We start from the raw sequence: 26,767 nt of genomic DNA on the forward strand, positions 1-26,767 counted from the left end.
GACCAAACTATAAGACATTGAACACTCCAATGAAAAAGTTACATGTTTCGGCCTCATCAAAATATATTTCAATTATTCAGGATTATAAATATCAAAAGTCGGACGGAAGGTCGAGTTTCGGCTGACGCCGTACTCGAGACAATTCTCATTACAAGCCGAAGCCGAATGTCAAAAGTTCTCTAGCGACCAGTTTCTGAGGTTTTTTGATAGAAGTTTAGCTAGAAGAAGCGCTACTGAATAAATATATAAGTAACATAAACTCCAGAAAAACTTCAGAAATCACGGGCATAAGAGATTCTCATTTAGATTGTCTTCCAATTAGATGATTAATAATTTAAAACTTGTAAGTATGTATTTAAAGTAAGTAATATTGCTTGTTTTATGTTCCAAATAATTATTAAATTTTCGGACCTACGATAGTTCTGGCACAGGTAGTTCCATTTCAACGTTTTTTTTTCTAAATTATGGTCGGTTTGGCCCAAGACGATAATTTTGGTCGAAATAGCCGAAGTTGAAGCCGAAGCTTCATTGCAAACTCTCAACACTATAAATATTTAACAATAACACGGAAGAAACAACTCTCATTAAGTAATTATTATTGATGAACAGCCAGGGGTTTGGCAGGTAATTTGAAAGCAGAGGGAAGTTTATCATTTCGTTTACTTCTGCTTCTGACGGCACAGAATGGGTCCAACGCCTGCATTCCCGTTCCTGTGTCTGCCACAACCGTAGTAGAGTGTATTAACGCCAACCATTTCTAGAACATACGATCAAGTGAAAAACAAAAACACTAATGATATAAGGCATGTATTTAAATCAATATCTGTATATTCCCTTTTTTAGATCAAAATATTTGAAAGTCTCACCAAAAATACTGACTTGCACACTAATTATGCACCCTAAATAATGCGAATTAAGCATATTATTTAAAATTATTTGCAAAACTGTTTTACTGAACGAATAACTATAATTATTCAAATAGTATATCTAACAATTCCTTAGTTCAACAAACATACTACAACTTTTTTAAGGAAAACCATCACCGAAATTACTTTTAGGAACATCATTTATCCATACTAATATTATAAATGCGAAAGTATCTCTGTCTGTCTGTCTGTCTGTCTTGCTTTCACGCTAAAACTACTGAACCGATTGCAATGAAATTTTGTACACAGATATTCTAGAGTCTGAGAAAGGACATAGGCTACATTTTGATGTGGGAAAATATCTTATCTCCATGAAAATATCGATGAAAATGAATTCGCATTGCGCGTGGCCAGCGCTCATCCCGGGGGTCCTGGGTTCGAGTCCCGCAGGCGGAACAAAAAGTTTTCAATGTTCCTGGGTCTTGGATGTGTATTAAAATAAAATTTCAAAAATCTTAAACATATTTTATGTATAATATTATAAAAAATCCAGAAATATATCGATGCAATGTACATTTTATTTCTAATACGATTCAGCAGATGGCGTTTTATTTTTTACTTTCTGTAACATAGAACTAATCATACTTATTAGTTAGTATGTTTTTGTTTATAGTTTTTAATACGTTAGAATATTATGTTTAATAATATTATCACTTGGTATAATAATAATCAATCTATCTTATCTTATAGAACTCCTACTGCATTTCTAATATATGTGACAAGTTGACAACAGAAGGCGCTCTAAAATAAAGGAGTTCGAGTGTACCGTGTTGGCCTATATTCCATCCAGAACATATATCAATGCAATCAACATTTTAATTCTAATATATGAAAACAGATGGCGTTTTATTTTTTACTTTATTATTGTAACAGAACTAATCATACCTACTTTACTATATAATATTGTTTTTATTCATAACTAGCTGTTGCCCGCGACATCGTCTGCGTGGACTTTAGTTTATAGCGCGCGGTGTCAACAAAATTTGTGTCAAATTTAAAAACTTTTTAAAACCCTGGTAAGTGGTACCCCTCTTAGGGCCGCGCTACACCGGAATGGCAGCGCTGAAAGTGCTCGCCTCGCATGGCAGCGCCATTCCGGTGTAGCGCGGCCCTTAATTAATCAAAATACCCAAAAACAGCTGTGCACTGTGCACATAATCTATACTAATATTATAAATGCGAAAGTATCTCTGTCTGTCTGTCTGTCAGTCTCGCTTTCACGCCAAACGCCAAAAGTATCCCTGTCTGTCTGTCTGTCTGTCTGTCAGTCTCGCTTTCACGCCAAACGCCAAAACTTCCGAACCGATTGTAATGAAATTTTGTATACAGATAGTCTAAAGCCTGAGAAAGGATATAGGCTACTTTTTTACTGGAAAAAGGGTTGTAAGGGGGTGAAAATGCGTAAATTTGTTCAAATTAAGTTAGTTCCAACAATTCATAATAGATGGCGCCGTGCGTCTTCTACATCGCGCTGACGCTTGCTCAAAAGTCTTTCTATAAGACAACGTAATCATCTTACATTTAAGTTTCGATTTTTTTCGATTGTTATATCTATTCTACGGTATTAAATAACTCAGTACTTTATCTGTGCAGTGACGTAACCTTAAATCTATCAATGATAAATAGTTTATGGGTAAAGTTGTGTAATTGGAGGGCTAAATAAGCTTTAAAATTTGGCATAAAATATAAAGTTTAATATAAAAAAAAGAAATACTTATTGTGTGCACACTGCACAGCTGTATTGATTTAAGGGGTACCAGGGTTTTTTTATAAAAGCTTTTGACACCAATTTTGTTGACATCGCGCGCTATAAACTGAAGTCCACGCGGACGAAGTCGCGGGCAACAGCTAGTTCTAAATAAAACCCAATTTAATCTGTTATGTTCATTATAATTAAGAACACATAAAAATCATCAAGTGCTAACTTAACATGGACTAAACTTTGGCACACTGAATGGTAACTCAGTTTATAAACAATAATAATCAATCGGCAAAGAGCGAGTCGGATTCGCGCACAAAGGGTTTCTTACCGATATATTGCAAAATAATTAAGCCTCCGGCTTAGGAATTGCACTGTAGGGGTTGACAAGCTACTAAAGAAAAAAAAAGAAAAAACAACTGGCTTCAATAAGTCAGCCGCGTAGCGGGGCTCCGTCGACTCATAATTATTATGAGTCGACGGAGCCCCGCTACTTCTGGGTGGTTCACAAAAACTAACCTAACCTAACCCAATTAAATCGCATTGGGCCAACATTGCTATTAATTATCTAAGAATCATTAATAAATTATTAACCCATACAATTACAATACAGTAGTGAATTTTGATCATTTTTCTTAATTTTTATCAAGAAACCTTGATTATATAGGTTTGGAATGATAAAATCTTTCACCATATCTCATCATAATTATTAAAATCTTTGTCGCTAACACTGAAATAGATCAAGATATTATATCTGTGGACGCTAAAGAGTAAAGAGCGAGCGCAAAGGAGTGAGTGCGGCGTTAGATGAGGAGGCCCCAACATGTTTTTCAGTAAAACAGAGAAACAAAAAGAAAATAAAGTTAGGTTAAAAATATTTAAGTTGCACGATTTGTCAATTTGTAGACTTGTTTTGATAATAGAAATTTATTTTATTATGGTGCACCTTTCGATATCGTTTTTAAAAATTCCGTTGTAAGATTGTCCAATTTAGAGTGCAAGTTAGTATTTTTGATAAACAATTTAAATTTTCGTTTTACAAATAAATTATATCCGATGTATGAAACTATGAACCATATTTTTGGTGTGAATTCGGTTATAAAGGTCGTCTCGTTTTGTATGATGTTTAAGTTTTTTTTGAAGGACATGTTCAGTTAATCAATTGTTTATTTTTGATCAGCATTAGTTTTTCTGGTATGCATTCAGTTAATTAGCGGAGTTAACTAGTGTGCTGAAAAATTATTCTGAGGTGCATATAATAATATCCTTTAATATAATATAATTATGGTTGGACTATACATAGTAGAGATCACCCAATGGTCGAAATTCGACCATAGTTTCAAAGACATTAGGACTACTGTAACTGTGCTACTAGAGTGCGCGCACGATAAAGCTTAGGCCAACGCGACCAAGCGACTGCGAAGCGGGAGCGTCAAGTTGTCAAATGTGTGTTTTGCAACTAGACTTCTTTTTTTAAAGCGGGAGCGTCAAGTTGTCACATGTGTTTTTTGTATACAAAACACACATTTGACAACTTGACGCTCCGCTTCTCAGGCGCTTGGTCGCGTAGGTTTGGCCTAAGCTTAACTCTGCGCGTGACAGCGTAGGGATTCATTAAAAAAAAATGGGTAATCCCAATGATAGTATGGTAGTTTTACTTTAATATCCTTATTAACTCATTTAAATCGTTTCCGCAATTTTCGTCAAAAGGGATACAAAGTTTTTCGCTTGCGTATTAATATAAAGATTATATATTACCTACAATAGAAGTAGGCATGGCACGTCATATAGGCTAGATACCAACATCAATACCCTTACTTTTTATCCCCATATGCATAAAAATAAAATATAAACACACTAAAAGAAATTACTTAAAAGTTTTCATCTGTAAACAAATTCTTGGGAAGGAATGCAATTAATGTTTTGATAGCGATTGCGAAAATTTTGTTTGCAAACATTTCATTTTCAGATGTGGAACATGAGTTGAAAAATTCAGTATTACGTTTCGTTGGACGTTTGCGGAGCTCGTGTAGAACGATTTTTTATCTTTCATGATATTTTTAACGACCAGTAGTGCTAGCACGGCGACCAGCGGAAATGCGAAAGTATGGACAAACTGTGGAAATAAGCCTAAGGTGCCGTTCCGATCTTTTTTCGTTCCGAAAAATTCAATTAAAATGCCACTTTATGACAGACTAAAGTCACAAACTGTGGAGATAAACTTAAGGTGCTATTCCGATCTCTTTTAGTTCCGAATAATTCAGTTAAAAAGCCACTTTATAAAAGACTATAGTTCTAAAAATTCAAATAATATCCTACATTATGACATATACTATAGTGTGTCATAAAGTGGCATTTTAATTTAATTTTTCGGAACGAAAAAAGATCGGAACGGCACCTAGGTTTATTTCCACAGTTTGTCCATACTTTCGCATTTCCGCTGGTCGCCGTGCTAACACTACAGGGAAATAAGGTAATAATTTTCCTGCGTTATAAGTGTACCGTATTAAATTATTCTACTACAAACAGAAAAAAAAATATATAGAATCAAAATAGACAGTAGACTACCTATATTCTACGTTTTCTTTGTGATTGTAGTACATTTTAATGCAAAAAACTTATTTTGTTGAGTACTTAAGTAGTTTTTAGATTTTATTGTGAATGCGTATCTTAGTGTAATGGAAATTTAATATAAAGGTTTCGGATGAAATACCTGACAATGGAAGGACCTCACAAAAGCTTGATCGATGGCAGTTCCGACTTGCCGAGTGAGCCTTCAGTCGGAATAAATCGATAAATACCTGTCGAATAGTTTTGGAATATTAATGAACTTGACAACATGATTATTTATAGAAAGAAGAAGTATAACAATATTATTTGTAGGATATACATTTTAAGACATAATATGAATATTGTTTATCATGTAAATACTATAATTCCCATGTAAGATAAGGTATAACAGCTACTAATTAGGTATAAACTACTAAGATCCTTTACATATAAGTTTAACGTTAAATTAACTAGTTTATTCATATATTAAAATATTACTTAATTTAATTTTAAAAATGTCTTTCCTATTATTCCTTAATTGAATTGCTCTTCTAAATATCCAAAGATAATAATTATCAATTGAGATATTTTTAATTTTTTTATGAAACCTTTTTATTAAAGCTGATCTTAAAAGGTTAATTAGATAAAAAATCTATTATTTTATAGGAGTCAAATATAAGGATAATTTTATTAAACCATGGCGTTTGATGTGCCAACATTTTATACCTAAGTAGTTTGAGGTGGGATAAATTTGGAGCAACAAACAGCTTGCACAGCTTGTTTAGTAAACGTATTAAGTATTAACATACTTATTAGAGATTCTCCAAAGGACGGGTGAGATTAGTTGCTTAGTTACCCACAGATGTACCATCGAGGAAGTTGATTCCTATGCAATTGACAGACCAACATTATTTAGTCGAATAGGTCCCCGATTTGCATAGGAATCAACTTCTCTGATAGTACATATTATAGCTGTTATCAGAAGATTCAGAAGACCGGTGTTATAGACCGTGACTGTATAACACTGGTGAAATCTCCACTGGTTGATGCTAATTCCACGACGAAATGGTTTACGATAGGACAAAGCAGGCTAATCACTTGATTGTTTGCCAAGGAAGACGATCATGACGGTCATCCGTCCCACTAGATTAAGCGAGTAAAGGAAGAGAGAGTACTCTTACGTACTGCGCACATACTTAGACAGTGTAAAATTATTGCTTACTGAGTCGCTAGCTTAGTTTTATCGGCCTCTGTTACCGAAACCAGTGAGGTAAAGGTTAATAAAAGTTATTATGAATGAAACCTATTAGATTTACAGACAAACATTTTCTTATTAGCACACATTATCTTCATATAGCCGGCCGCACATTATAATGAATTTCTGATCCGAAAAATCCGGACCACTACACCTATCAGAAATCTCCTTCTGGCGAGTCCGAGCTTAGTACAAAATATAATAGATAAAGTGCGATCCGAATTTTGGATCACAAAAATTTCTGCCATCCGATCGACGGCAACTGACACTCATCCGAATCGGACGTCACACTTTCTGACCTAATATTATGCGGAGTTTACAACAAAACATATTATGAACAGAGTGCGTTCTGGGCTTCCGGCGCGCGCGTGTCCGAATTTTTCTGACCAGAAATTCTTATAATGTGCGGCCGGAGTAAGATGACATACGTAATACACAAAAGTTCACCTGTTTGAAGCCCTCCCTGTATCTGGAGTTCATGTAGCAGTAGATGATGGGGTTGTAGCAGGAGTGCGACATGGCCAGCCAGTGGCAGGCGAACCACACGTACGGCGCGCCCGCCCACACCGCCCACTCCTCCTCGTGGGATGTCCACACCAACTGTAGCAGTACTTATTATACTATTGTTCAGAATGTGTACATGGATGGATGGTTGGATTGATGGATGGATGTTAGTCACGTTGCTGCGCCCAGACCAAACTAAAGGTACAGCTACACATGATCAAAAATAGCAAACTTATTACCATGCTTAAAACAAGCATGCTGTTTGAACTCGATAAATGTGCTTCTAGTAGGTATATGCTTATTATAAGCGAAAAACTGATCGTTACTAAGTAATAGCATGGTAGCATGCTCATTAGCAAACCAGCGGCTCTAGACAAGTGGCAAGCGATTATCGTAAACGCTAACGCTACAAAATGTATGCGATTTACATAAGTCATTGCTTCGCTGGCGAAAATCCCATACATTTTGTAGCGTTAGCGTTTACGATAATCGCTTGCCGCAGGTAGCTGCATGCTCAAAAATTGTAAGCCTGTCATATTTTGAGTATGCTCGAAATAAGCATGCTTATTTTGAGCAATGCTTGGACACACGTGCTCGTAAGCAGAAACTGCTCGATTGAAGCATATTTTCGTGCATGTGTACCTTAAGAGATTTTTTTAAATCTTCTTTGAGGTATATGAGTTAAAGTAAATAACAATTAACTTACTATGAACAGATTGAGTGGTAGCCAGCATACCACAAACACTATGACAACTATCACCATCATCTTCAACATCTGCAAGAGATTTATAATTACCTGTCTCATGACAATAATAAAGCGAAAAGATTTGTTTGTGTATTAATTATTTTAAGCATTCTTATATATTTGTATTCTTTATGCTATCCCATTTCTAGCTCTACAAGATCAATTCGGTGAAAGGTTCATATGGAGGTAAATCTCTACATTCTATTTTGCGCGCACAAAATTTCAGGCCGTTGCCTGAAATTTCTATAAATTATATTAAATAAATTGAAATATTCTAGGAACTAAGTTTATTAGCTTTAGATTCTCGAGAACTAAGGATTAAGTTCAACTGAGTATATATTACTAATAGATACATTACTTGACTTTAAGTAATAACTTCTTAAATTCGTCCCCGATGTATATTATAGTTTGTTAATCGAATATTATGTACCTTATTGCCTGCCTAAAATAAGTTTCGTAGGCAATAGATAGGAATCGAGCATGTTAAATAAAATTAGTAAATGTATATTATAACTAAATGACATCCGCAACTCTGTTGCGCCGATATTCGTTTATCGCGTAGGAACCGTACATTTTCCGGGACAAAAAGTATCCTATGTCCTTTCCCGGGACTCAAAGTATCTCCATACCAAATTTCAGCAAAACCGGTACAGCGGATTGAGTGTAAAGATGTAACAGACTGACAGACTGAAAGACAGACACATTTTTGCATTTATAATATTAATAGTAGATTAGTATAGTAATATGAGTAGAACAATTTTCAAGTATTTCAAATCAAGAGTCACAAGAAATTTGACAATCACTTAACATGATCGCTTTGTCTCGTAATCTGACAAAAATAAATTTAAAAATTTATTTTTAGCGGTGCATCCAAATTCCAACCCTCTCACGACCTCCAAAGTCGAGTTCAACGCGTAGGGTGATAGGACATGTAAATGTCATAGATAATAGAAAAATATAATATTATTGAAATGATATAAAATACCATAGACTTATTTATATACAAGATACCAGCCTAGCTGTCATCTGCCTGAACATATTGAAATATTAATGAAGACATGAGTGGAAGAAGCATGTAAGTAACAGTTAAAAAATTGCACAAATATTTTTGCACAAATGGAGGCTTTAGGACCTGGAAAATGATATGTAATAAAAAATGTGAATTGTATGTGTAGCCAGATTTATTAGCGAGATGATGAATTAGTAGGCAAGTTACAGGGTTTAAAATTTAAATTATAAAGGAAATGTAAGTAAGTACCTAATTGTCCTTATGTTACAAAATGTTAGTTATCTGGTTCTTCCACTCACGTCTTTTATTATTTTAATAACGTATATTATAATATAGTGTGTGTATGATGTGATTTTTAGTAGCAGTAATGCAAAAAAATAGAAATACTACGATTTTAGGGACAATATGACGAATACCCCTTATCGATCTGTCACTTACTACTGAACTCCTAAACGGCTGGACCGGTTGATTGATGAAATTTTTTGTGTGTATTCAAGGGGGCTTGAGAATGGTTAAGATTCTCAATCCGGCTTAAAAAAATTAGAAATTTTAAGAATTCCTAACCTAACCTTTATATAATTATGCCATTACACTATTGAGAATTTAAACTTCAAAGATATGACGGGACGTCGTCCGTTGGGCCCACTATACTCCACTCGGGCTAACTTGTCACTAGCGGTCATGGACTCCCTGTCAAAAAGTCGTCATTTTCCATATAAACAATATCTGACACTTCATTGTCAATCGCGGTTTATATGGAAAATGACAAGTTTTTGACAGGGAGTCAATGACTACTTGCGACCAGTTAGCCCGAGTGGAGTATAGTCACAAGTAAAAACATACTTTTCTCTTCGAGTACTGTATCCTGTTGTCCCTTGTGGTCTCGGCCTCCCCCGGCGGCCGCTTGCCCCACACGAGGCGGGCGATCCGCGCGTACGTCCACACCAGCACCGTCAGCGGTAGCGCGAACTGCAGCGCCAGCAGCAAGCACGAGTACCGCTGCGCTTGCTGCGGAGTCGGCCATCGCTCCGCGCATATATCCCTGAGGGAACATTGTAACTCTTTAATTGCATACGTAAATATTAATAGTCTATGCCATAGTAAAAGGAGGGGAAGTAAGTTATATTCATACAATTACAAAGGCACCGCGCGCGGCTTCTATGTGTGCGCCATAGTAACAATGCGTCGCCACGTACCGCACACAACAAAATCTCGGCGAGTTTTAGAAGTTGGTACCGCCGAGATTTTGTTGTGTGCCGTACGTGGCAACGCATTGTTTGCCTTTGTAAGAAGATAACTTACTTCGCCTCCTTTTACTATGTCTATGCTACCTTCATTCTTTTATGAATCCATTCGATACTCTAATTATTAAGATCGTATCTTTATGCCCGAAGCTCCAGTAGAACATTCATGTACGTGACCTTCCAAATTTTCTTCCTTACCTTTGGCTTTGGTTAGGTAAATAAAACAACGAGAATGTTGACTTAAGTAAAAACGTCTCGTTACTCCCTGTTGGTTATTAGTTTATTACAAAAATGAGACCAATATAAAACGTGAGCGTTATAAATTACACCAGTAATGAGTCGTAAAATTACTTTTAGAACTGAACCGAAATGGTCCCAAGATTACCCTTGACATTTACCTTCCTTCGAAATAGGATTCAAATTAGAATCTCGACAGATACTAGGCACGAAAAGTGCTATTTACGTTATCGTAATGCCCATCCTTTACTATAATGTCCCCGCCTCGGGCGGCTTGCGAATACGATTCATAACACCAAAAATTTCTTAGTAAAATCGGTGAACTATTGAAATAGGAAATTCGCAGACTTTAGTGTACTACTACTACTTAAGTGTACTTACAGCTCACAAACTTCGTGCCACAGTGACGGTTTCTGCAGCTCAGACACCACGAATATCGGAGCTGCAGTCACGACGGCGCCGATCCACACGCAGCTCACTATAACTTTTGCCACTCTCTTGCTCAGCCTGGGCCTCAGAGGCCGCGTTACAACCAAATACCTATCGATACATATGGCCAGCAGTGTATACGCGCTGATTAAAACTGATACGGCCTGGGAAAAGTTAACAATCTTACACATGGCCGCGCCGAACGGCCAGTATTTCAAAATGAGCACAGAAATAAACGAGAAAGGTACACAGAATAAAGTCATCAGTATGTCCCCTACGGCGAGGTTCGCTATAAAGAAGTTCGTGACGGTCTTCATCCGAGGAGTTATTTGAACGACTAAACACACTAGACCGTTCCCGAACAGAGATACGGCAAACACTATAAAGTACATACAGGACACACACGTCTCAAAAACGTACGAGAAACTTTCTGATTCTGTATCTTTGATGCACACGAATTCATGTTGGAGCGTACTATTGTATTCGAGGGAATTGTTCACGAGAAAACTTTGATTAGTTGGGTCGTCCCCTAAATATAAATCAGTTAACATTATAAAGACATTAAGTATCGATTTTTCATATGTTGTTACCTGAAACAAAAGTTATCTTATATGTACTTTTTTTACGTCTGTGCTTATATGTTATACGAGCAATATATATATATATATATATATATATATATATATATATATATATATATATATATATATATATATATATATATATATATATATATATATATATATATATATATATATATATATATATATATATATATATATATATATATATATATATATATATATATATATATAATTGGAATCTCGGAATCGGCTCCAACGATTTTCATGAAATTTAGTATATAGGGGGTTTCGGGGGCGATAAATCGATCTAGCTAGGAATCATTTCTAGAAAATATCATTTTCATCGGATACCGAGCAAAGCTCGGTCAAACAGCTAGTATGATAATAATATGAGGTAACAAAAGTTGTAATAAAATCCAACCAAAAGTCCAAAAATATCGAAGAAAATAGTAACTCCAATTATATGTCAAATACAGAATTATTTTTAGCAAAAGCTCAAAACTTTCAATTAAATATCAGTGTTTAATAAATCACAAACTCTGTATCAACACAATCAACAGTAGTATGTTTTTATAGTGCCCTACAAATATAAATTGTGAATATAATTATTACTAAATAGTAAATACATCATACAAGTATATTCAGATTTCATATGGTGCACCTACGCAAACAATACATTTTCAGCTATAGAGTTGCTATCGTTTTAAATGTTAATTCTTTTGCTTAATAAAATATGATTTGTATTATTATTTAATACATTGGTTTCTCCATCATGGTATGAAAATTATATTACAATAAATCACTACAAATCGAATATAATAAGGGTAGGAAAATTCGAGCGACTATTTTCGCAGACAAAAGAAAAAACTTTAGCTTTGTGTGACGTAGGTTGCCTTGTTTGCCTATTTTGCCTTTTAAATCATATAGAAATTCAAAGTATGAACATTATTTAATGTCTTAAGCCCTTTTAATATTCTTACATTTTGTTTTTATCGAATCCCTTACAACAAAACCTTTGAACGTTTACGTTACTTCAATCCAAAGGGTATATTGGTACGTACTACGTAGCAAAAGTTTGTGCTGCTAGGGTGACGATCCTAAAATACCCGAGGTTTTATGTTTTAATAAAATTAAATCCTATAAATTATATGTGTAACGCGCGCCCTTAGTAGCTCGATAGGTTCGGGCCACTATTTGAGAACATTATGATTTTTTCGTTTTTGATCCTTAAAACGGTTTTAACCGGTTTTTGCCATTACCTCGATCGATATAACAAAAACTATTATTTTTATTTTTTTGGTCATTCATTCGCGGGATCGTGACTATAGTGTGAGAAGTGAGAACTGAGAGTAGAAAAAAGATTATTAAACCATTAAAAAACATGGAAGAAGTCTTAGTAATATGGTTTACTAAGACTTTGTTGTCTGTCCATCTCTCTGTGTCTATATGTCTCCAGGCTGTAACTCAAGAACCGCTATAGCTATACTTCTGAAATTTTCACGGATTGTGTATATCTGTTGCCGCTATAAGAACAAGTACTAAAAATAAAATATAGTTCATATTTAAGGGGGGCTCCCATACAAGAAACGTGACTTTTTTAGCCTTTTTTGCTCGTAATCAATAACAGTAACAGCGAGGCACTTGAAAATTTCACAAAATCTTTAATTATATTTGTACTTCAATAATTAGTAATAAAATTAAAATGTTTAAGGGGGGCTCCCATACAAAAAAAAAACAATATTATTAACTATTGAGAATTAAAAAAATATATATTACTTAGACATTTTTTTAAATATGTTTTTCATGGGTCGAAAGTACCCAAATTTGAGATTTTTCGAACCTTTAAAAATTCAAATTTTTTAAAATATTAACTTTATCGTGAAAAGTCATAGCCTGACCTTTTTTATTGAAATTTCAATAAAGAATATAAAAAAATTGTCCGGTTGAAAAATAACAATTCCTTGCAATTGTTTAAACAATGTTTGTTTAAAAAATATTGCACCGGTTGCGCCATGGCAATATGCATTTATAATTTATATCATCAGGAGGGCAATTTGAAGAGGATGGCATAAAAAAATTGAGGTGGAATAGTTTCCGGTACTCATGCGCCGACTCGTGCTGCACTATGTAGTATTTTGACTTTCGAAGCTATTGTCATACTTTAGTGTGCGAAAAGGAACCAAATTCAAAACGGTTAAAGTAGGTACCTATTATGGGAGTTACTTTCCTTAGTTTTTAGGGTTCCGTAACCAAAGGGTAAAAACGGGACCCCATTACTAACACTTTGATGTCTGTCCATCTGATCGTCTGTATGTCTCCAGACTGTAACTCAAGAACAGTAGGTAATAGCTAGAGAGTTGAAATTTTCACAGATTATACAGTGTGTAACAAAAATAAGTGATAATACTTTAGGGTGTCTACGTGTTCCTTGTAGAGAGTTCACTGTGAAAGTAGCAGCTCTGAAAGACGAATCTTTTTTTCACTTTTGTATGGGCAAGGGCCCGAGCGTCACGAGTTTCCCCATACAAAAGTGAAAAAAATTGGTATTTCAGCGCTGCTACCTTCACAGTGAACTCTCTCCAAGGAACACGTACACACCCTTAAAAAAACAAAATAAAATGATTATCCATCGATTGTGGAATAACGAGACACAATAGCTTTTCCATTGTTATCGCGGCCGGATGCGGCCGCTTAGGTCTTCATGAATTAAGACGGGCTTTCATACAACAAATGTGATTTTTTTGGCCTTTTTTGGTCTGTATCAATAATGGCAAAAGGTAGGTACTTTAATTTTTAAAAAAGTCGTTAAATATATGCGTACTCTAATACTTACTTAATCATAGTTTAAAAATAAAATAAAAATATAAGTGGGCCTCCCATATAAAAAACGCAATTTTTTGGCCTAATTTTGCTCTGTAATGAAACCCTTGTCCGACACGCAATTGCGCAATTTTTATTATTCGTAGGCATTTATTAATAGGCAGGAAAAGAAATCTGACACCAGAAACGGACGAAATCTTATTAGACTAGTTTTTAATATCTGAGAAATATCTTGTACTATTAATTTATTAATAACTAGATGTTCCGCGCCGCTTCACCCGCGTAATTTAGGTATGTCACGGGAACCATACATTTTTCCGCAAAAAAGAAACCTATGTCCTTTCACGTGGTCTATTCTTCATGTGTGCCAAATAACTTAAAAATTGCTCAAGTAGTTTCATAAGATTATAAGCAATTTTATATAATTTCCTCCGTTTTTTAGGGTTCCGTACCTCAAAAGGAAAAAACGGAACCCTTATAGGATCACTTTGTTGTCCGTCTGTCCGTCCGTCCGTCTGTCAAGACCCTTTTTCTCAGGAACGCGTGGAGGTATGAAGCTGAAATTTATATCAATTACTCAGGTCTACTGTCCCTTGAAGCTGTGAAAAAATCAAACTTCTAAGCCTACGCAATCAAAAGATACAGCCGTTTATGCCGCAAATTTTCGACACTTGCAAGGGAATCAAAACCTACAGGGTGCTTCCCGTGAACTCAGAATCTTGAAATTTGGTACGAAGCAACGTCTTATAGCATAGATAAAGGAAAAATTACGAAAACCATAAATTTTTTGTTACATCACATAATATATTTTTTTTAATAATTTTAAACTTACTACCCATTTCCTCATAAACGCGTAGAGGTATTAAATTGAAATTCATACCAAATACTCAGGTCTATAATACCTTTAAGCTGTCGGAACCCTCGGTGCGCGAGTCCGACTCGCACTTGGCCGGTTTTTTCTAATTTTTTTTCTATTTCCTATTAGTCTTAGCGTTATAAAATATAGCCTATAGCCTTCCTCAACAAATGGGCTATTTAGATAGCCCATTAAAAAAATCTTTCTGTGTTAGCACAGAAAGATTTTTTTAAATCGGACCAACAGTTCCTGAGATTAGCGCGTTCAAATAAGCCCTTTTAAATAATTTCCCCCGTTTTTTCCACACTTTCTTCTATTTATTCGCTCCTATTATAGTTTGTGCGTTTTATGATGATATGGGTGACACTTCTTATATTCCTTGCTACGGGTTTTTTTTACAATAAAACAAAAAAAATCAAAATGTTATAAATTATATTCCATCTACAAAAACAAATGTTTCCTATAATTGTAAATGAATAAAAATGAGAAGTTGCTAAATGCTAACTTATTAATATAAAACTATAAATTTTAACTGTGAAAATTATTGTTACGAAAATATTTGAAAAATGTCAGATGCATGAAATGGAACTTATGCCAATAGAGATTGACACTGTTGAATCGAAATCAAATCGATAAAAAGGGCGGCCATTTTAAATCGCCGGCGCCACTCTGAAACGTCAGTACGAAATCGATAATTTCGATTGCAATTCCTTTACGAAGTGATTCGATATTTTTGTATTACGAAGTGATTTGATATTATTGTAGCTTGTAGCGTGATAAAATATAGCCTATAGCCTTCCTCAACAAATGCGCTATCTAACACTGAAATAATTTTTCAAATCGGACCAGTAGTTCCTGAGATTAGCGAGTTCAAATAAGCCCTTTCAAATGTTTTCCCACCGTTTTTTCCACACTTTCCTCTATTTCTTCTCTCCTATTAGTATTAGCGTGATAAAATAATATAGTCTATAGCCTTTCTCGATAAAAGGGCTATCTAACACTGAAATAATTTTTTAAATCGGACCAGGAGTTCCTGAGATTAGCGCGTTCAAACAAACTAACTAACAAACTCTTCCGCTTTATAATATTAGTATAGATACAAGATATTACTCAGAACGTCCGATAATAATTAGAATGTATTGCCATATTTTTTTAGTTTAAACTTAAAAAATTATAACAAAAAAATCTTTTCACTTACAAAAAATATAAAAATTATTAATTACCTATATTAACTTTATTAATATCTGAGAAACGCCTTGTATTAATAATTTATTCATAGCACGTGTTGTGTGTTCTTGGATATTAAAATCATCCATTATTAGATTTTCTAAATTGCAGTTAATTAGATTTTTTTTTAGTTTCAACCACGTAGAATACATTGATTATTAAAGGTAGATTTTCGGTAGAAGCTACAACACGGTCTAGTAGATTTTAGAAGAATATAGCAATGTTTTTGATATATTATCAAGTCACGAGTTATTTAAGAGTGGTCACACTGGAGCTATTAGTCCAGCACGAGTCGGCGCATGAGTACCGGAAACTATAATTCCACCTCAATTTTTTTATGCGATCCTCTTCAAATTCCTGATGATATAAATACATGTTGCCATGGCGCAACCCAGTGCCATATTGTATAAACAAACATTGTTTAAACAATTGCAAGGAATTGTTGTTATTCTACGGGACAAACTTTTTTATATTCTTTATTGAAATACCAATAAAAAAGGTCCTTTAACTTTTCACGATAAAGTTAATATTTTTAAAGATATGAATTTGTAAAGGTTCGAAAAATCTCAAATTTGGGTACTTTCGACCCATGAAAAATATATTAAAAAAAAAAATATCTAAGTAATATATTTTATTAAATTATCTATACAATAGTTAATTATAATGTTAATAGAGATTTAAAAAAATTAATTGTTTATATCTTTTTTTATCTTAGCAAAAGTAGACAAAAAATTGTGTTTTTTGTATGGTAGCCCCCCTTAAACATTTACTTTATTTTAATTTTATTATTAATTATTAAATTACAAATATAATTGAGGATTTTGTGAAAATTTCAAGTGCCTCGCTGTTACCACTATTGATTACGAGCAACAAAGGTCAAATAAATCACGATTCTTGTATGGGATCCCACCTTCAATATTAATTTTATTTTATTTTTAGTACTTGTTTTTATAGCGGCAACAGATATACACAATCTGTGAAAATTTCAGAAGTATAGCTATAGCAGTTCTTGAGATACAGCCTGGAGACATATAGACAAACAGACAGACGGACAGACAACAAAGTCTTAGTAAACCCTATTACTTAGACTTCTGAAAGAAGAAGGGGCATTTTTGTATGGGACCCGTATCCAAGCTGTAGCGCGTTGAGACATATATCGAATAAAAGGGCTTGAAGAGCTGCACATTTTCTTGTATGGCATAAAATCTCTAAACCATGGGAGAAAAAAGTTAACAAGGGTAGAAGGTAAGAAAAAAACACAGAAAACAACCTGTATTATTGCATCACTTTATAGTGTTGCTGGTAAGGAATCATTTCTGGAAAGTAATCGTATATGACAAACTTAAGGAAAGTGTTATATTTTTGTATATTCTTCCATATTTAAAAGAAATGTATGAGAAAACAATAAAACCTTAAAATTCTAACCTTTCCTGAATTTTATCGTATATAATCACTTTGGAGAAATGTTTTATAATTAGCAATACTAGCGAATGGCGCAATAATACAGAATATTTTATTTTTTCCGAAAATCTAATGAGCTATCGCACGTATTTTTATGACCCTTATCTCTATATTTCGCCATTCTCAACTTATCGCTTAGACTATTTAAGCAAAATTATAAGGTTAACGTATTTATTTTATTTTGATATTAAAATATTAAATAAATAGTTGTAAATTTTATAAAAAGTATAATTTAAATATTGTCACGTTATTGAAATCATTAATTTTATGCATTTAATCTTCGTATTTTTTAACAATATGTGATTTTAAGGTTTAAAATATTTGCATAATCAGAATAACAGGTAAACACAATTTCGTTGGCGAACATAAATATACGAAATATAAGTTTAAATGCTTTGATTAACTTGAAAGTGTTTTCTTATTCTTGGCCTGTCTACTCGTGTTCTGAATGAATAATATTTTGTATTTTTCTTGCATAAATCCAGTTTCTTTCTATAAATTAATTAATTCTTTCCTATTCGTGTTTATTTATGCAAATCACAAAAACGGTAGCGCCGTACATATCAGTTATCAAATATCCTTATCTACAACACTAACTTGACACCAACATCAAGATTTGAGGTCGAGATATTATACGGTTCCTTGCGGTCAAAAATATCGCGTCAAAGAAATTAACAAAACACAGTGGCGCTTGGGCAAACAGGCTACTTATATAATACAAAACAACAATCCAAACTATACTGTGCCTGCTCTCAATCGCTTCTCGGCCTTTTGGTTAAAATCAAAGTGATAAATATTATTGTGCTTGCTCCGTGCGTTTTAAAACTATGAAGAAAATTGACAACTAAGCTTGCTATAACAAATATAATATTATTCAAAACACAAACAACATTATATTTCATGTTTGCAAGATTGCCAAGTAAATACAAATGAATGAAAATACTATCGAGTACCGAGAACGAACTACCAATAAGTTACCAGTTGAATACATTACACGTCTCATACTTTGATAATAAATACTTCGACGGGTGCAAAGTAAAAAAAGTCATCTGCAATTTTGAGTTTTTCGTTTTTTTGTAGAAACTAGCTTAAAATATCATGTTCTACAACATACCAAAAACAAAAATTCAAATATCACCTTATTTTTGGTACTTTTGTCACGTAAAAGAAGACATCTACTCTTGTTTTGTGAAATTGCACGATGTAGATGCGGATAACTACCGCTGGTCGTCTATACGCGGGACGCGCGGGGGTCATGTTATGCGGCATAAGCGGCTATCTGCCATATAGCTTTTTCTACGTTGCGATTGTGATTTAGATGTCTCAATATACTTTTGCAAATTAGTATTGTTTATTATGTTTATGAGTACCTATTTATGTTAATTCTTATTGTTAGCTATATTAATTGACTTCTAATTTGTTACTGTTATTTTTTACTGTTTTTTCATGTTCAGAAAGTCCAAAACGACTTTTTAAAGAAGTTGAAAGTTTCCAGAACATAAGTGATAGATTTATCGAGCAAAATACTGTGTTGCCCGATGAAATTATTGAACATCTTATAGAAAACCTTGATGTGTCACCGATGAAGACAAATGAATATAAGTTAACCTTGTAAGATAAGTCCCCATGATCTGAATACTCTAGGCCAGTCACACCAGTTCACTCTCAGTCTGAAATATAAAATGATTTTGAAAATTTGTCGATCTCAGCAAATTAACAAATACGCCAACACCCTCAGAATACAGTTCATCACTTCAAGTCCGCCGCGTCCATTATCAGTATTAGATCAAAATATTATATATTCTTTTTTATTAAACAGATACTTTGATCTCATATAATCTATGACCTGCTTGAGTTTATTAACTCAAGCAGGCCATCGAGTATATTGTCCCTCTCAAACTTTAAATCTTCTATAGACAACACCATTGATGCTTCTTCGGCAGTGGAGGCATCAAGTGAATGTTCTACGCCTTCCTCGTTAAACGGTAGAAAAAGACGTCAGTTAAATATTGATCTAAAGAAAAGGCGATTGAGAAATAAAGACACGTGTATTGATACGAGACGTAAATTACGACAAAATTTAGGTAAACAATTACATCAGTCCAGAAATGGTAAATTGCAACCTGCGTAACATCATATCCCGGCATTTGCAAGCTCTCGCGAAGTTTTTCTATTAACTTATCTTTGACCGGTTTTGGGATCTCTGTGATCACGAGAAGCAATTGAGAAATCGTTGAAATAAAATTTCATTTTGTGTTCTGAAAAATCGTATGCACCCCTCCGATGGTGTAAAACGTCCGGCGATGCTTATGATGTTATAATGAACCCATCATGCTTACAAGTGCCAAGTACAAAGACTTAATAAGCCTCTGCCTAATAATTTACAACATAGTTCCTGTACTGATAATGATACTGAATAATTTTTAAATTAGTTTAAAATAATTAAAGTATTGACACAGAATTTCATTTTTGTTGTGAGAAAATACGATTTTTACGAAAGTAAATGAATGATTCCTAAGTATATCCATACTAATATTATAAATGGGAAAATATGTTTATTTATTTATTTGTTTGTTTGTCCTTCCTTCACGCTCTAACGAAGAAACAAATCGTATTGTTTTTTGGCATAAACTTAATTGAAAGGATGAAAAGTAACATAGGCTACTTTTGGTCTTGGAAAAACATCATGTTTCTAAGGGAGCTTACGGGAATATTTGCAATTTACGCGATTTTCAAATTCCACGCGAGCGAAGCCGCGAGCAAAAGCTAGTATTTCATATTTTAACTTCCTTCTAAATCGTGTACCTTGCACCGAATCAACAACGTAGAAAAAGATATCTACGCAATTATGTTCTGAACTTGGTGTGTTTAAGATGTAAAACGTTTAACTTCATATTTTAATAATATAACTTACTTTTAATAATAATTTTAATAATATAAAGTGTTACACTTTACGTAGTTACTGATAATCGTACTAGTAATCGGTAAAAATACTTTAATAAATATAATTTTTAATTCCCACGTAGAAACGACCAAGTGGTAGTTAACTCAGTTGTCATATTTTCAAGCGCAATGTAGATGCAGACAACTACAATATCTCGTAAATTAAACATAATTAGAAGAAATTAAATATACATGTGGATTCATTAATAAATAATGAAACAATGATGAAAATTTCAATAAATTTGATCGGAAATTGACAAAATGGGAGCATTTTTTCCTATTATGCGCTCTCCTGAAAAGTTGCTGTTTTGTAGATGACTCTTTTTACTTTGCACCCGTCGACTTATTTAGATCTTTAATAACAAAATAAGTAAAATCTGCTTTGTAGGATTGTAAGTTGTAATAAAAATATTCTGTCACACATTAGTTTTTAGGATTCCGTACCCAAAGGGTAAAAAACTGAGATTTCGATGTCTATCCGTCTGTCCGTCTGTCTCCAGGCTGTAACTCAAGGACGGTAATGTTGAAATTTTCACAGTTTATGTATTTTTGTTGCCGCAATAGCTACAGATACTAAAAACATAATTTTTCAAACAGTATCAATGATGACAACAGGTAGGCACTTGAAATGTACACGAAATATTCAGCTATATATTTTATACTTTAATAATTATTAATAATACAATTAAAATAAAATAAATAAATAATTACAAATACAAAAATAAATAATTACAAAACACAAAACCACAATACAAAAAACACAATTTTTAGGGTTTCGTAGTCAACAAGGAACCCTTATAGTTTCGGTCTGTCCGTCCGTCTGTCCGTCTGTCTGTCTGTCTGTCTGTCCGCGGTTTTGCTCAGAGACTATAGGACCTACAAAGCTGTAATTTGGCAAATATTATAATGGTATGGTATGGTACTTAAAATCTTATTTTAATTTTAATAAAAATTATAATGGTATGGTACTTAAAATCTTATTTTTTTATGGTACCTCCCCTACACATCAAGCGGGGATGAATTTTTTTTCGCACCCACCCCATCATGCGTTGGATCGGTTTTGTAAAAATATTTTGGGTATTTATAGATCATTTTCTGATTTAGGGATCCATTTGTAAAATATTAAGTTTTAAAGTGGAAAAAATCGTTAGAGACCAGTCCCCCCCTTCTACCAGCTAAATGGTTGTTTCTGGAAATGTGAAAAAATTCGTGGGAGTAGGAAATATTATGCTGAATTTCAAAGAAAAACTATGACGGCTAAGAAGACTTAAGAAGTTATTGAGTAATAGTCGATCAACTAAAAAAATGTATTCAGCGAAGTATTTATATAATATAAAGGAAATTTTGGTTCAAATTTCTTTGAAAGTAACTGAGATGATGTTGTTAGTAGTGTAAAATACGTTATAAAATATGTACTTATATTCATTGACCATACAATAATTTTCAAAAACTAGCGGAACTACAGAACCCTACTTATATTGCGCGTGGCCCGACACGCACTTGGCCGGTTTTTTTTACTATTTTTGCTCTTTAATGGTACGGAACCCTGCGTACACGAGTCCAACTCGCACTTGGCCAATTTTTTAATTCTACAACCATGATACAGCACCATAAAGAGATGCTAACTGGGTACACTTAAACGAATGAAGGGTATTCCAAGGTACACATTCTAACTACAAACATTAAAAACATGAATTATAACCCCATATGTTCGATGGGTATACAGAGAAAAACTTAGGGCTCTCTTGGGCCTCAGGGCCTCTATGCTGTAATGGAAAGGGTAGAGTTTAAATTGTTATCATCAAAACTTACTTTGTGGAGGACACCGAGCGACTGTCCCTTATCTTTTCTTTGTCTTCTTTGATCTTTGTACAATAAATAGAAGTAATAGTTCACTCAGTGTCATAGAAGACGATCTAAATGAAATTCATAAAAGCAGACGGACCAGTATCAAGTATATTCAATTTACAGAAGTGACTTCTCGATAATTTTATCGAAGGTGTAGTTTTTATTTTTCGGAAAACTTACAGTCCTCCCAGGTAGCACAAATTCTATGTAAGATTTGGCTTATATCGTTCTTGGTCATATTGCAGTGATGTAGCGGTGATTTACATTAGAAAGAGCAAAATAGCGCCATATTATATAGCCAACTATATTTTTTCATTAAAAGCTGTGTAAAATTACGCTGTAGACGTCTATATTATAGCGTTTTTACACAGCTGTCATATGAAAGCTCCCAATACAGTAATTTCTAGCCAAGTAAGTTCCATCTATACAGCTTTTCGCTAATTAGAAGTTATTAATATAGCCTAGTAGCTATTAATATTTGCTGACTGCCATATAATTCACCTTTCATGGCTGTTTTTCTTATGAATGCTGAGTAATTTGCTTCAAAGCAAATTACTCAGCATTCATAAGAAAAAAAAGTCATGAAAGGTGAATTATATAGCATTCATAAGAAAAACAGTCATGAAAGGTGAATTATATAGCATTCATAAGAAATATTTCTTATGAATGCTAAGTAATTTGCTTCAAAGCAAATTACTCAGCATTCATGAGAAAAACCTTTAATTGGTTTTGATGGAGTGCAATCTGTCAAAATTTTTGCTAATTTTATGAATTATCGATTTTAACGTTTAATTTCGGTTACGCCTAATAATAAGTTGTTTTTAACAGTGGTTTTTGTTAACCGAATAGGTATTTAGACTTTTAGGAAACTTAATTTCAGCTTTTAGTGACAAATAAAAAATAAAATATTTAAAAAATATGTTTTAATTATTAATACAATTTATGAAACCATCGAAAATTAGAGGGGCTTTAAAAATGTACTTATAATTCATAGATACATTAACAGTAAAACTTAAATTGCATATAAAATTAGGCTCATATTATGGCGAGTAACAATTTTCATAAAATATATGTAATTTCATAAAAAATAAACCTTATTGTTGCTGCAGAACCCTTCATGGGCGAGTCCAACTCGCACTTGGCCGGTTTTTATTATTATCTATGTTTTTTGGTAACGTGAAAGCGACCTAAATGACAAAAACTTCTTAGCAAAGCTACTTACATCGTTTCTATATAGTAATAATTTGCTATATAAAGTGTGCCCAATTTGGTCATATAGAGCTTGAGTAGAAGCTTATATATCAATTTTTCATAGCAAATGGCGATGTAAAAAACGTGCCCACAGACGCTACTCAGCAATTTTGTGCTACCTGGGCTCTTAGCCAAATAAAAGTTTTCTCAAAGGTAAAATATCCAAATGATAACATGCGTAGTTTTGACTCAACCTCGAACACGTGTTAGTTACAGTAAAATCGGCCAAGCGCGAGTTGAACTCGCGCACGAAGGGTTCCGTACCACAATAGAGGTTGTAAACTGTGTTTTTTGTATTATTTAATTTATTTAAATTCTGTTATTAATCTATGAAGTACAAATACAACTGAGTATTTCGTGAATATTTCACTATATTACCGCCAACTTAATGCATATATTAATGATAATTGCCTACTTAATAAATATCAATCTGGGTTTCGGAGAAGTCATAGCACGGTAACGGCACTAACTAAAATAACTGATGACATAAGACTGGCGATGGACAACAAGAAAATTACTATTTTAGTTTTATTAGATTTTTCAAATGCCTTTAACTGTGTAGATTTTGATGTCCTACTTCAGCTACTGGCCGTTTTTCTAAATTTATCCCCATCTGTTTTAAACTGGTTATCCAGTTACCTTAAAGGACGTCGGCAAAGAATCAAAGTTGATGAACTACTTTCTGACTGGGCTTACACTTCTGCTGGCGTCCCCCAAGGCGGTGTGCTGTCCCCTCTACTTTTCTGTTTATTCATAAATACGATTAGCAAAAACATATCATCATTTTATCACATGTACGCTGATGATTTTCAAATTTATGTACACTCTTGCATTGAAAATTTGGCAACCGCAATTGCGCAATTAAATGAAGACCTGTCACACATTTGGGATTGGGCAAGTAATCACGGTCTACAGCTGAATCTTAATAAAACCCAAGCCATTATGATTGGTAGCCAGGGCATGTTACGTAGACTTGATCAATCTGATGTCCCTAATGTCGTGATGAATAACACAAAGATAAGTTACTCTAACACGGTTAAGAATCTGGGTGTCTTTTTCGATAAAACTTTGTCTTGGTCATGTCAAATTGATTCCGTTTGTAAAAAAGTTTTTGCGGCTTCTGCGTCCCTAAAACGTCTTAAGAATCTCCTACCTATACCAACTAAGGTTATGCTTGCTCAGACTTTATTGCTTTCAATTTTGGATTATGCTGACGTAAGTTACATAAATTTGACCGAAGACCAGCTAAATAGGCTGGAACGTATTCAAAACTTTTGCATACGTTTCATTTTTGGACTACGAAAATATGACCATGTCTCGGAGTTCAGAACTAAATTGAAGTGGCTCCCGATCCGTTACCGTAGGAATACTCATGTGCTGCACTTATTGTACAATGTACTTTTTGACCCTATGGCTCCACCCTACCTAAAGGAGATATTTACATTCTCATCTGAGGACGAGAATACTCGTCTAGCTTACAAACTAGATGTACCCACTCAAAAGACCAAATACTATGGTAATTCTTTTGCGTCCGTTGCCGTACGACTATGGAACTCATTACCCAATACTGTAAGAAAAGCGCCATCTCTTAGCATTTTCAAAAGACTACTCAAAGAATTCTACCTGACCGACAATATCAGTCAACAATCTGTGTAAATTATTATTTTAAGCTTTGTTTACTTGTTTGTCCACCCTAATTGTTATTTTCTAGATGTGATGCTCTCTGAAACGTTTTGATGGTTGCCTGGAAGACATCGCTTTTAGCGATAAGGCCGCCAAAATTGTACTTATATGTAACTGATGTGTATGTTATAACTGTATATATTCGTGGTGTACAATAAAGATTATTATTATTATTATTATTATTATATTATAAATAACGGTAACACATAGGCACTTGCCTATGTGTTACCGTTATGTATACTTGTATTGAGCAAAAAATTTGATTTTTTATGGGAGGAAATTCACGTTTGTTGTATGGGAATTGGGAGCCCTCCTTAAATATTTAAATTATTTTGTTTTTAGTATTTGTTGTCACAGCGGCAATAGGTATACACAATCTGTGAAAATTTCAGAAGTCTAGCTGTAGCGGTTCTTGAGTTACAGCCTGGAGACACACAGACAGACGGAAAGACATCAAAGTCTTAGTAATAGGGTCCCGTTTTTACCCTTTGGTTACGAAACCCTAAAAGCATTACAAACACATTAAAAATCAAATACGCAGAGAATATTACATTACTTATGATCGTAAATTTAGAATGCATATTTTTGTTTATTTTCTTAATTCTTTACAACTTTTCGCATTTTTGGCACCTACACAATTTTGTTTCTGAACACTTAAAGGTTGACTGGTAGAGAATGCCATTTGGCATTAAGTCCGCCTATGTACTAACATTGTGCAAAAGTATAAATAAACAAATAAAATAAATAAGTATTAAATATTATGTTTACATTTTACGTAGGCTCTGGGAGTTTCGTAGAACGTGCGTAGCATGGTGCTACGACACTCGTAGAACCGCTACGCGTTGTAATTTGTATGTGCATACAAAACATGTATTCAAAATGTATTGTATATTTAAATTCATAAAGTTTTTCAGTTGCTTTATGCTTTACCTTTATGTATAAACGGGATTTTTCCCGCGGCTTCGCTCGCATTAAGAAGTATTATTATATACGAACTTTCATCCCCTATTTGAACCCCAAGGGGTTCAAATAGAGGATGAAAGTGGAATTGAAATGAAAGTTGGAATTCATATTCAGTCATAACATCTACCCGCATGCCAAATTTCAGCCCGATCCGTCCAGTGGTTTGGGCTGTGCGTTGATAGATCACCATGTTAATCAGTCAGTCAGTCAACTTTGAGTTTTATATATAATATATAGATTCGTAGTAAGTAATTTTTCAATTGACTAATGGAAAAAAAACATCTGTTCAACCACGACAATCATTAAAGTTTATAATTATTGATTGTGATTTTTGAGTTTAACGCGAACAGACAGACAGACGTAGCCGGGAACTCTTTTTTATTATAATAATATAATCACTACATAAGTAGTGATTATCAAAGTATTTAAATGACAACAATTAAGTTTTTTGTGGTCGTATTGTCAAGTGCCTACCGTACCTGCCTTATTTATGTCGAGCAAAAAAGCCAAAGTAGCGTTTGTTGTATGGGAGC

General features: G+C 33.9%; 1 protein-coding gene across 1 annotated transcript; it reads right to left on the bottom strand.

Moving 5' to 3' along the window:
• Positions 1-512: 512 nt before the first annotated feature.
• LOC121727006 (RYamide receptor-like) lies at positions 513-10,879 on the bottom strand. The gene is made up of 5 exons (XM_042114673.1): positions 10,551-10,879; positions 9,532-9,730; positions 6,878-7,030; positions 5,339-5,426; positions 513-757 (listed from the first exon to the last, which is right to left on the bottom strand). Exons 1-5 carry the CDS (start codon positions 10,859-10,861, stop codon positions 660-662), a joined length of 849 nt encoding a protein of 282 aa, XP_041970607.1. The 5' UTR covers positions 10,862-10,879; the 3' UTR covers positions 513-659.
• Positions 10,880-26,767: the final 15,888 nt, after the last annotated feature.

Source organism: Aricia agestis, chromosome 5, assembly GCF_905147365.1.
Source record: "Aricia agestis chromosome 5, ilAriAges1.1, whole genome shotgun sequence".
In the NCBI taxonomy this organism is placed as follows: Eukaryota; Metazoa; Arthropoda; class Insecta; order Lepidoptera; family Lycaenidae; genus Aricia; species Aricia agestis.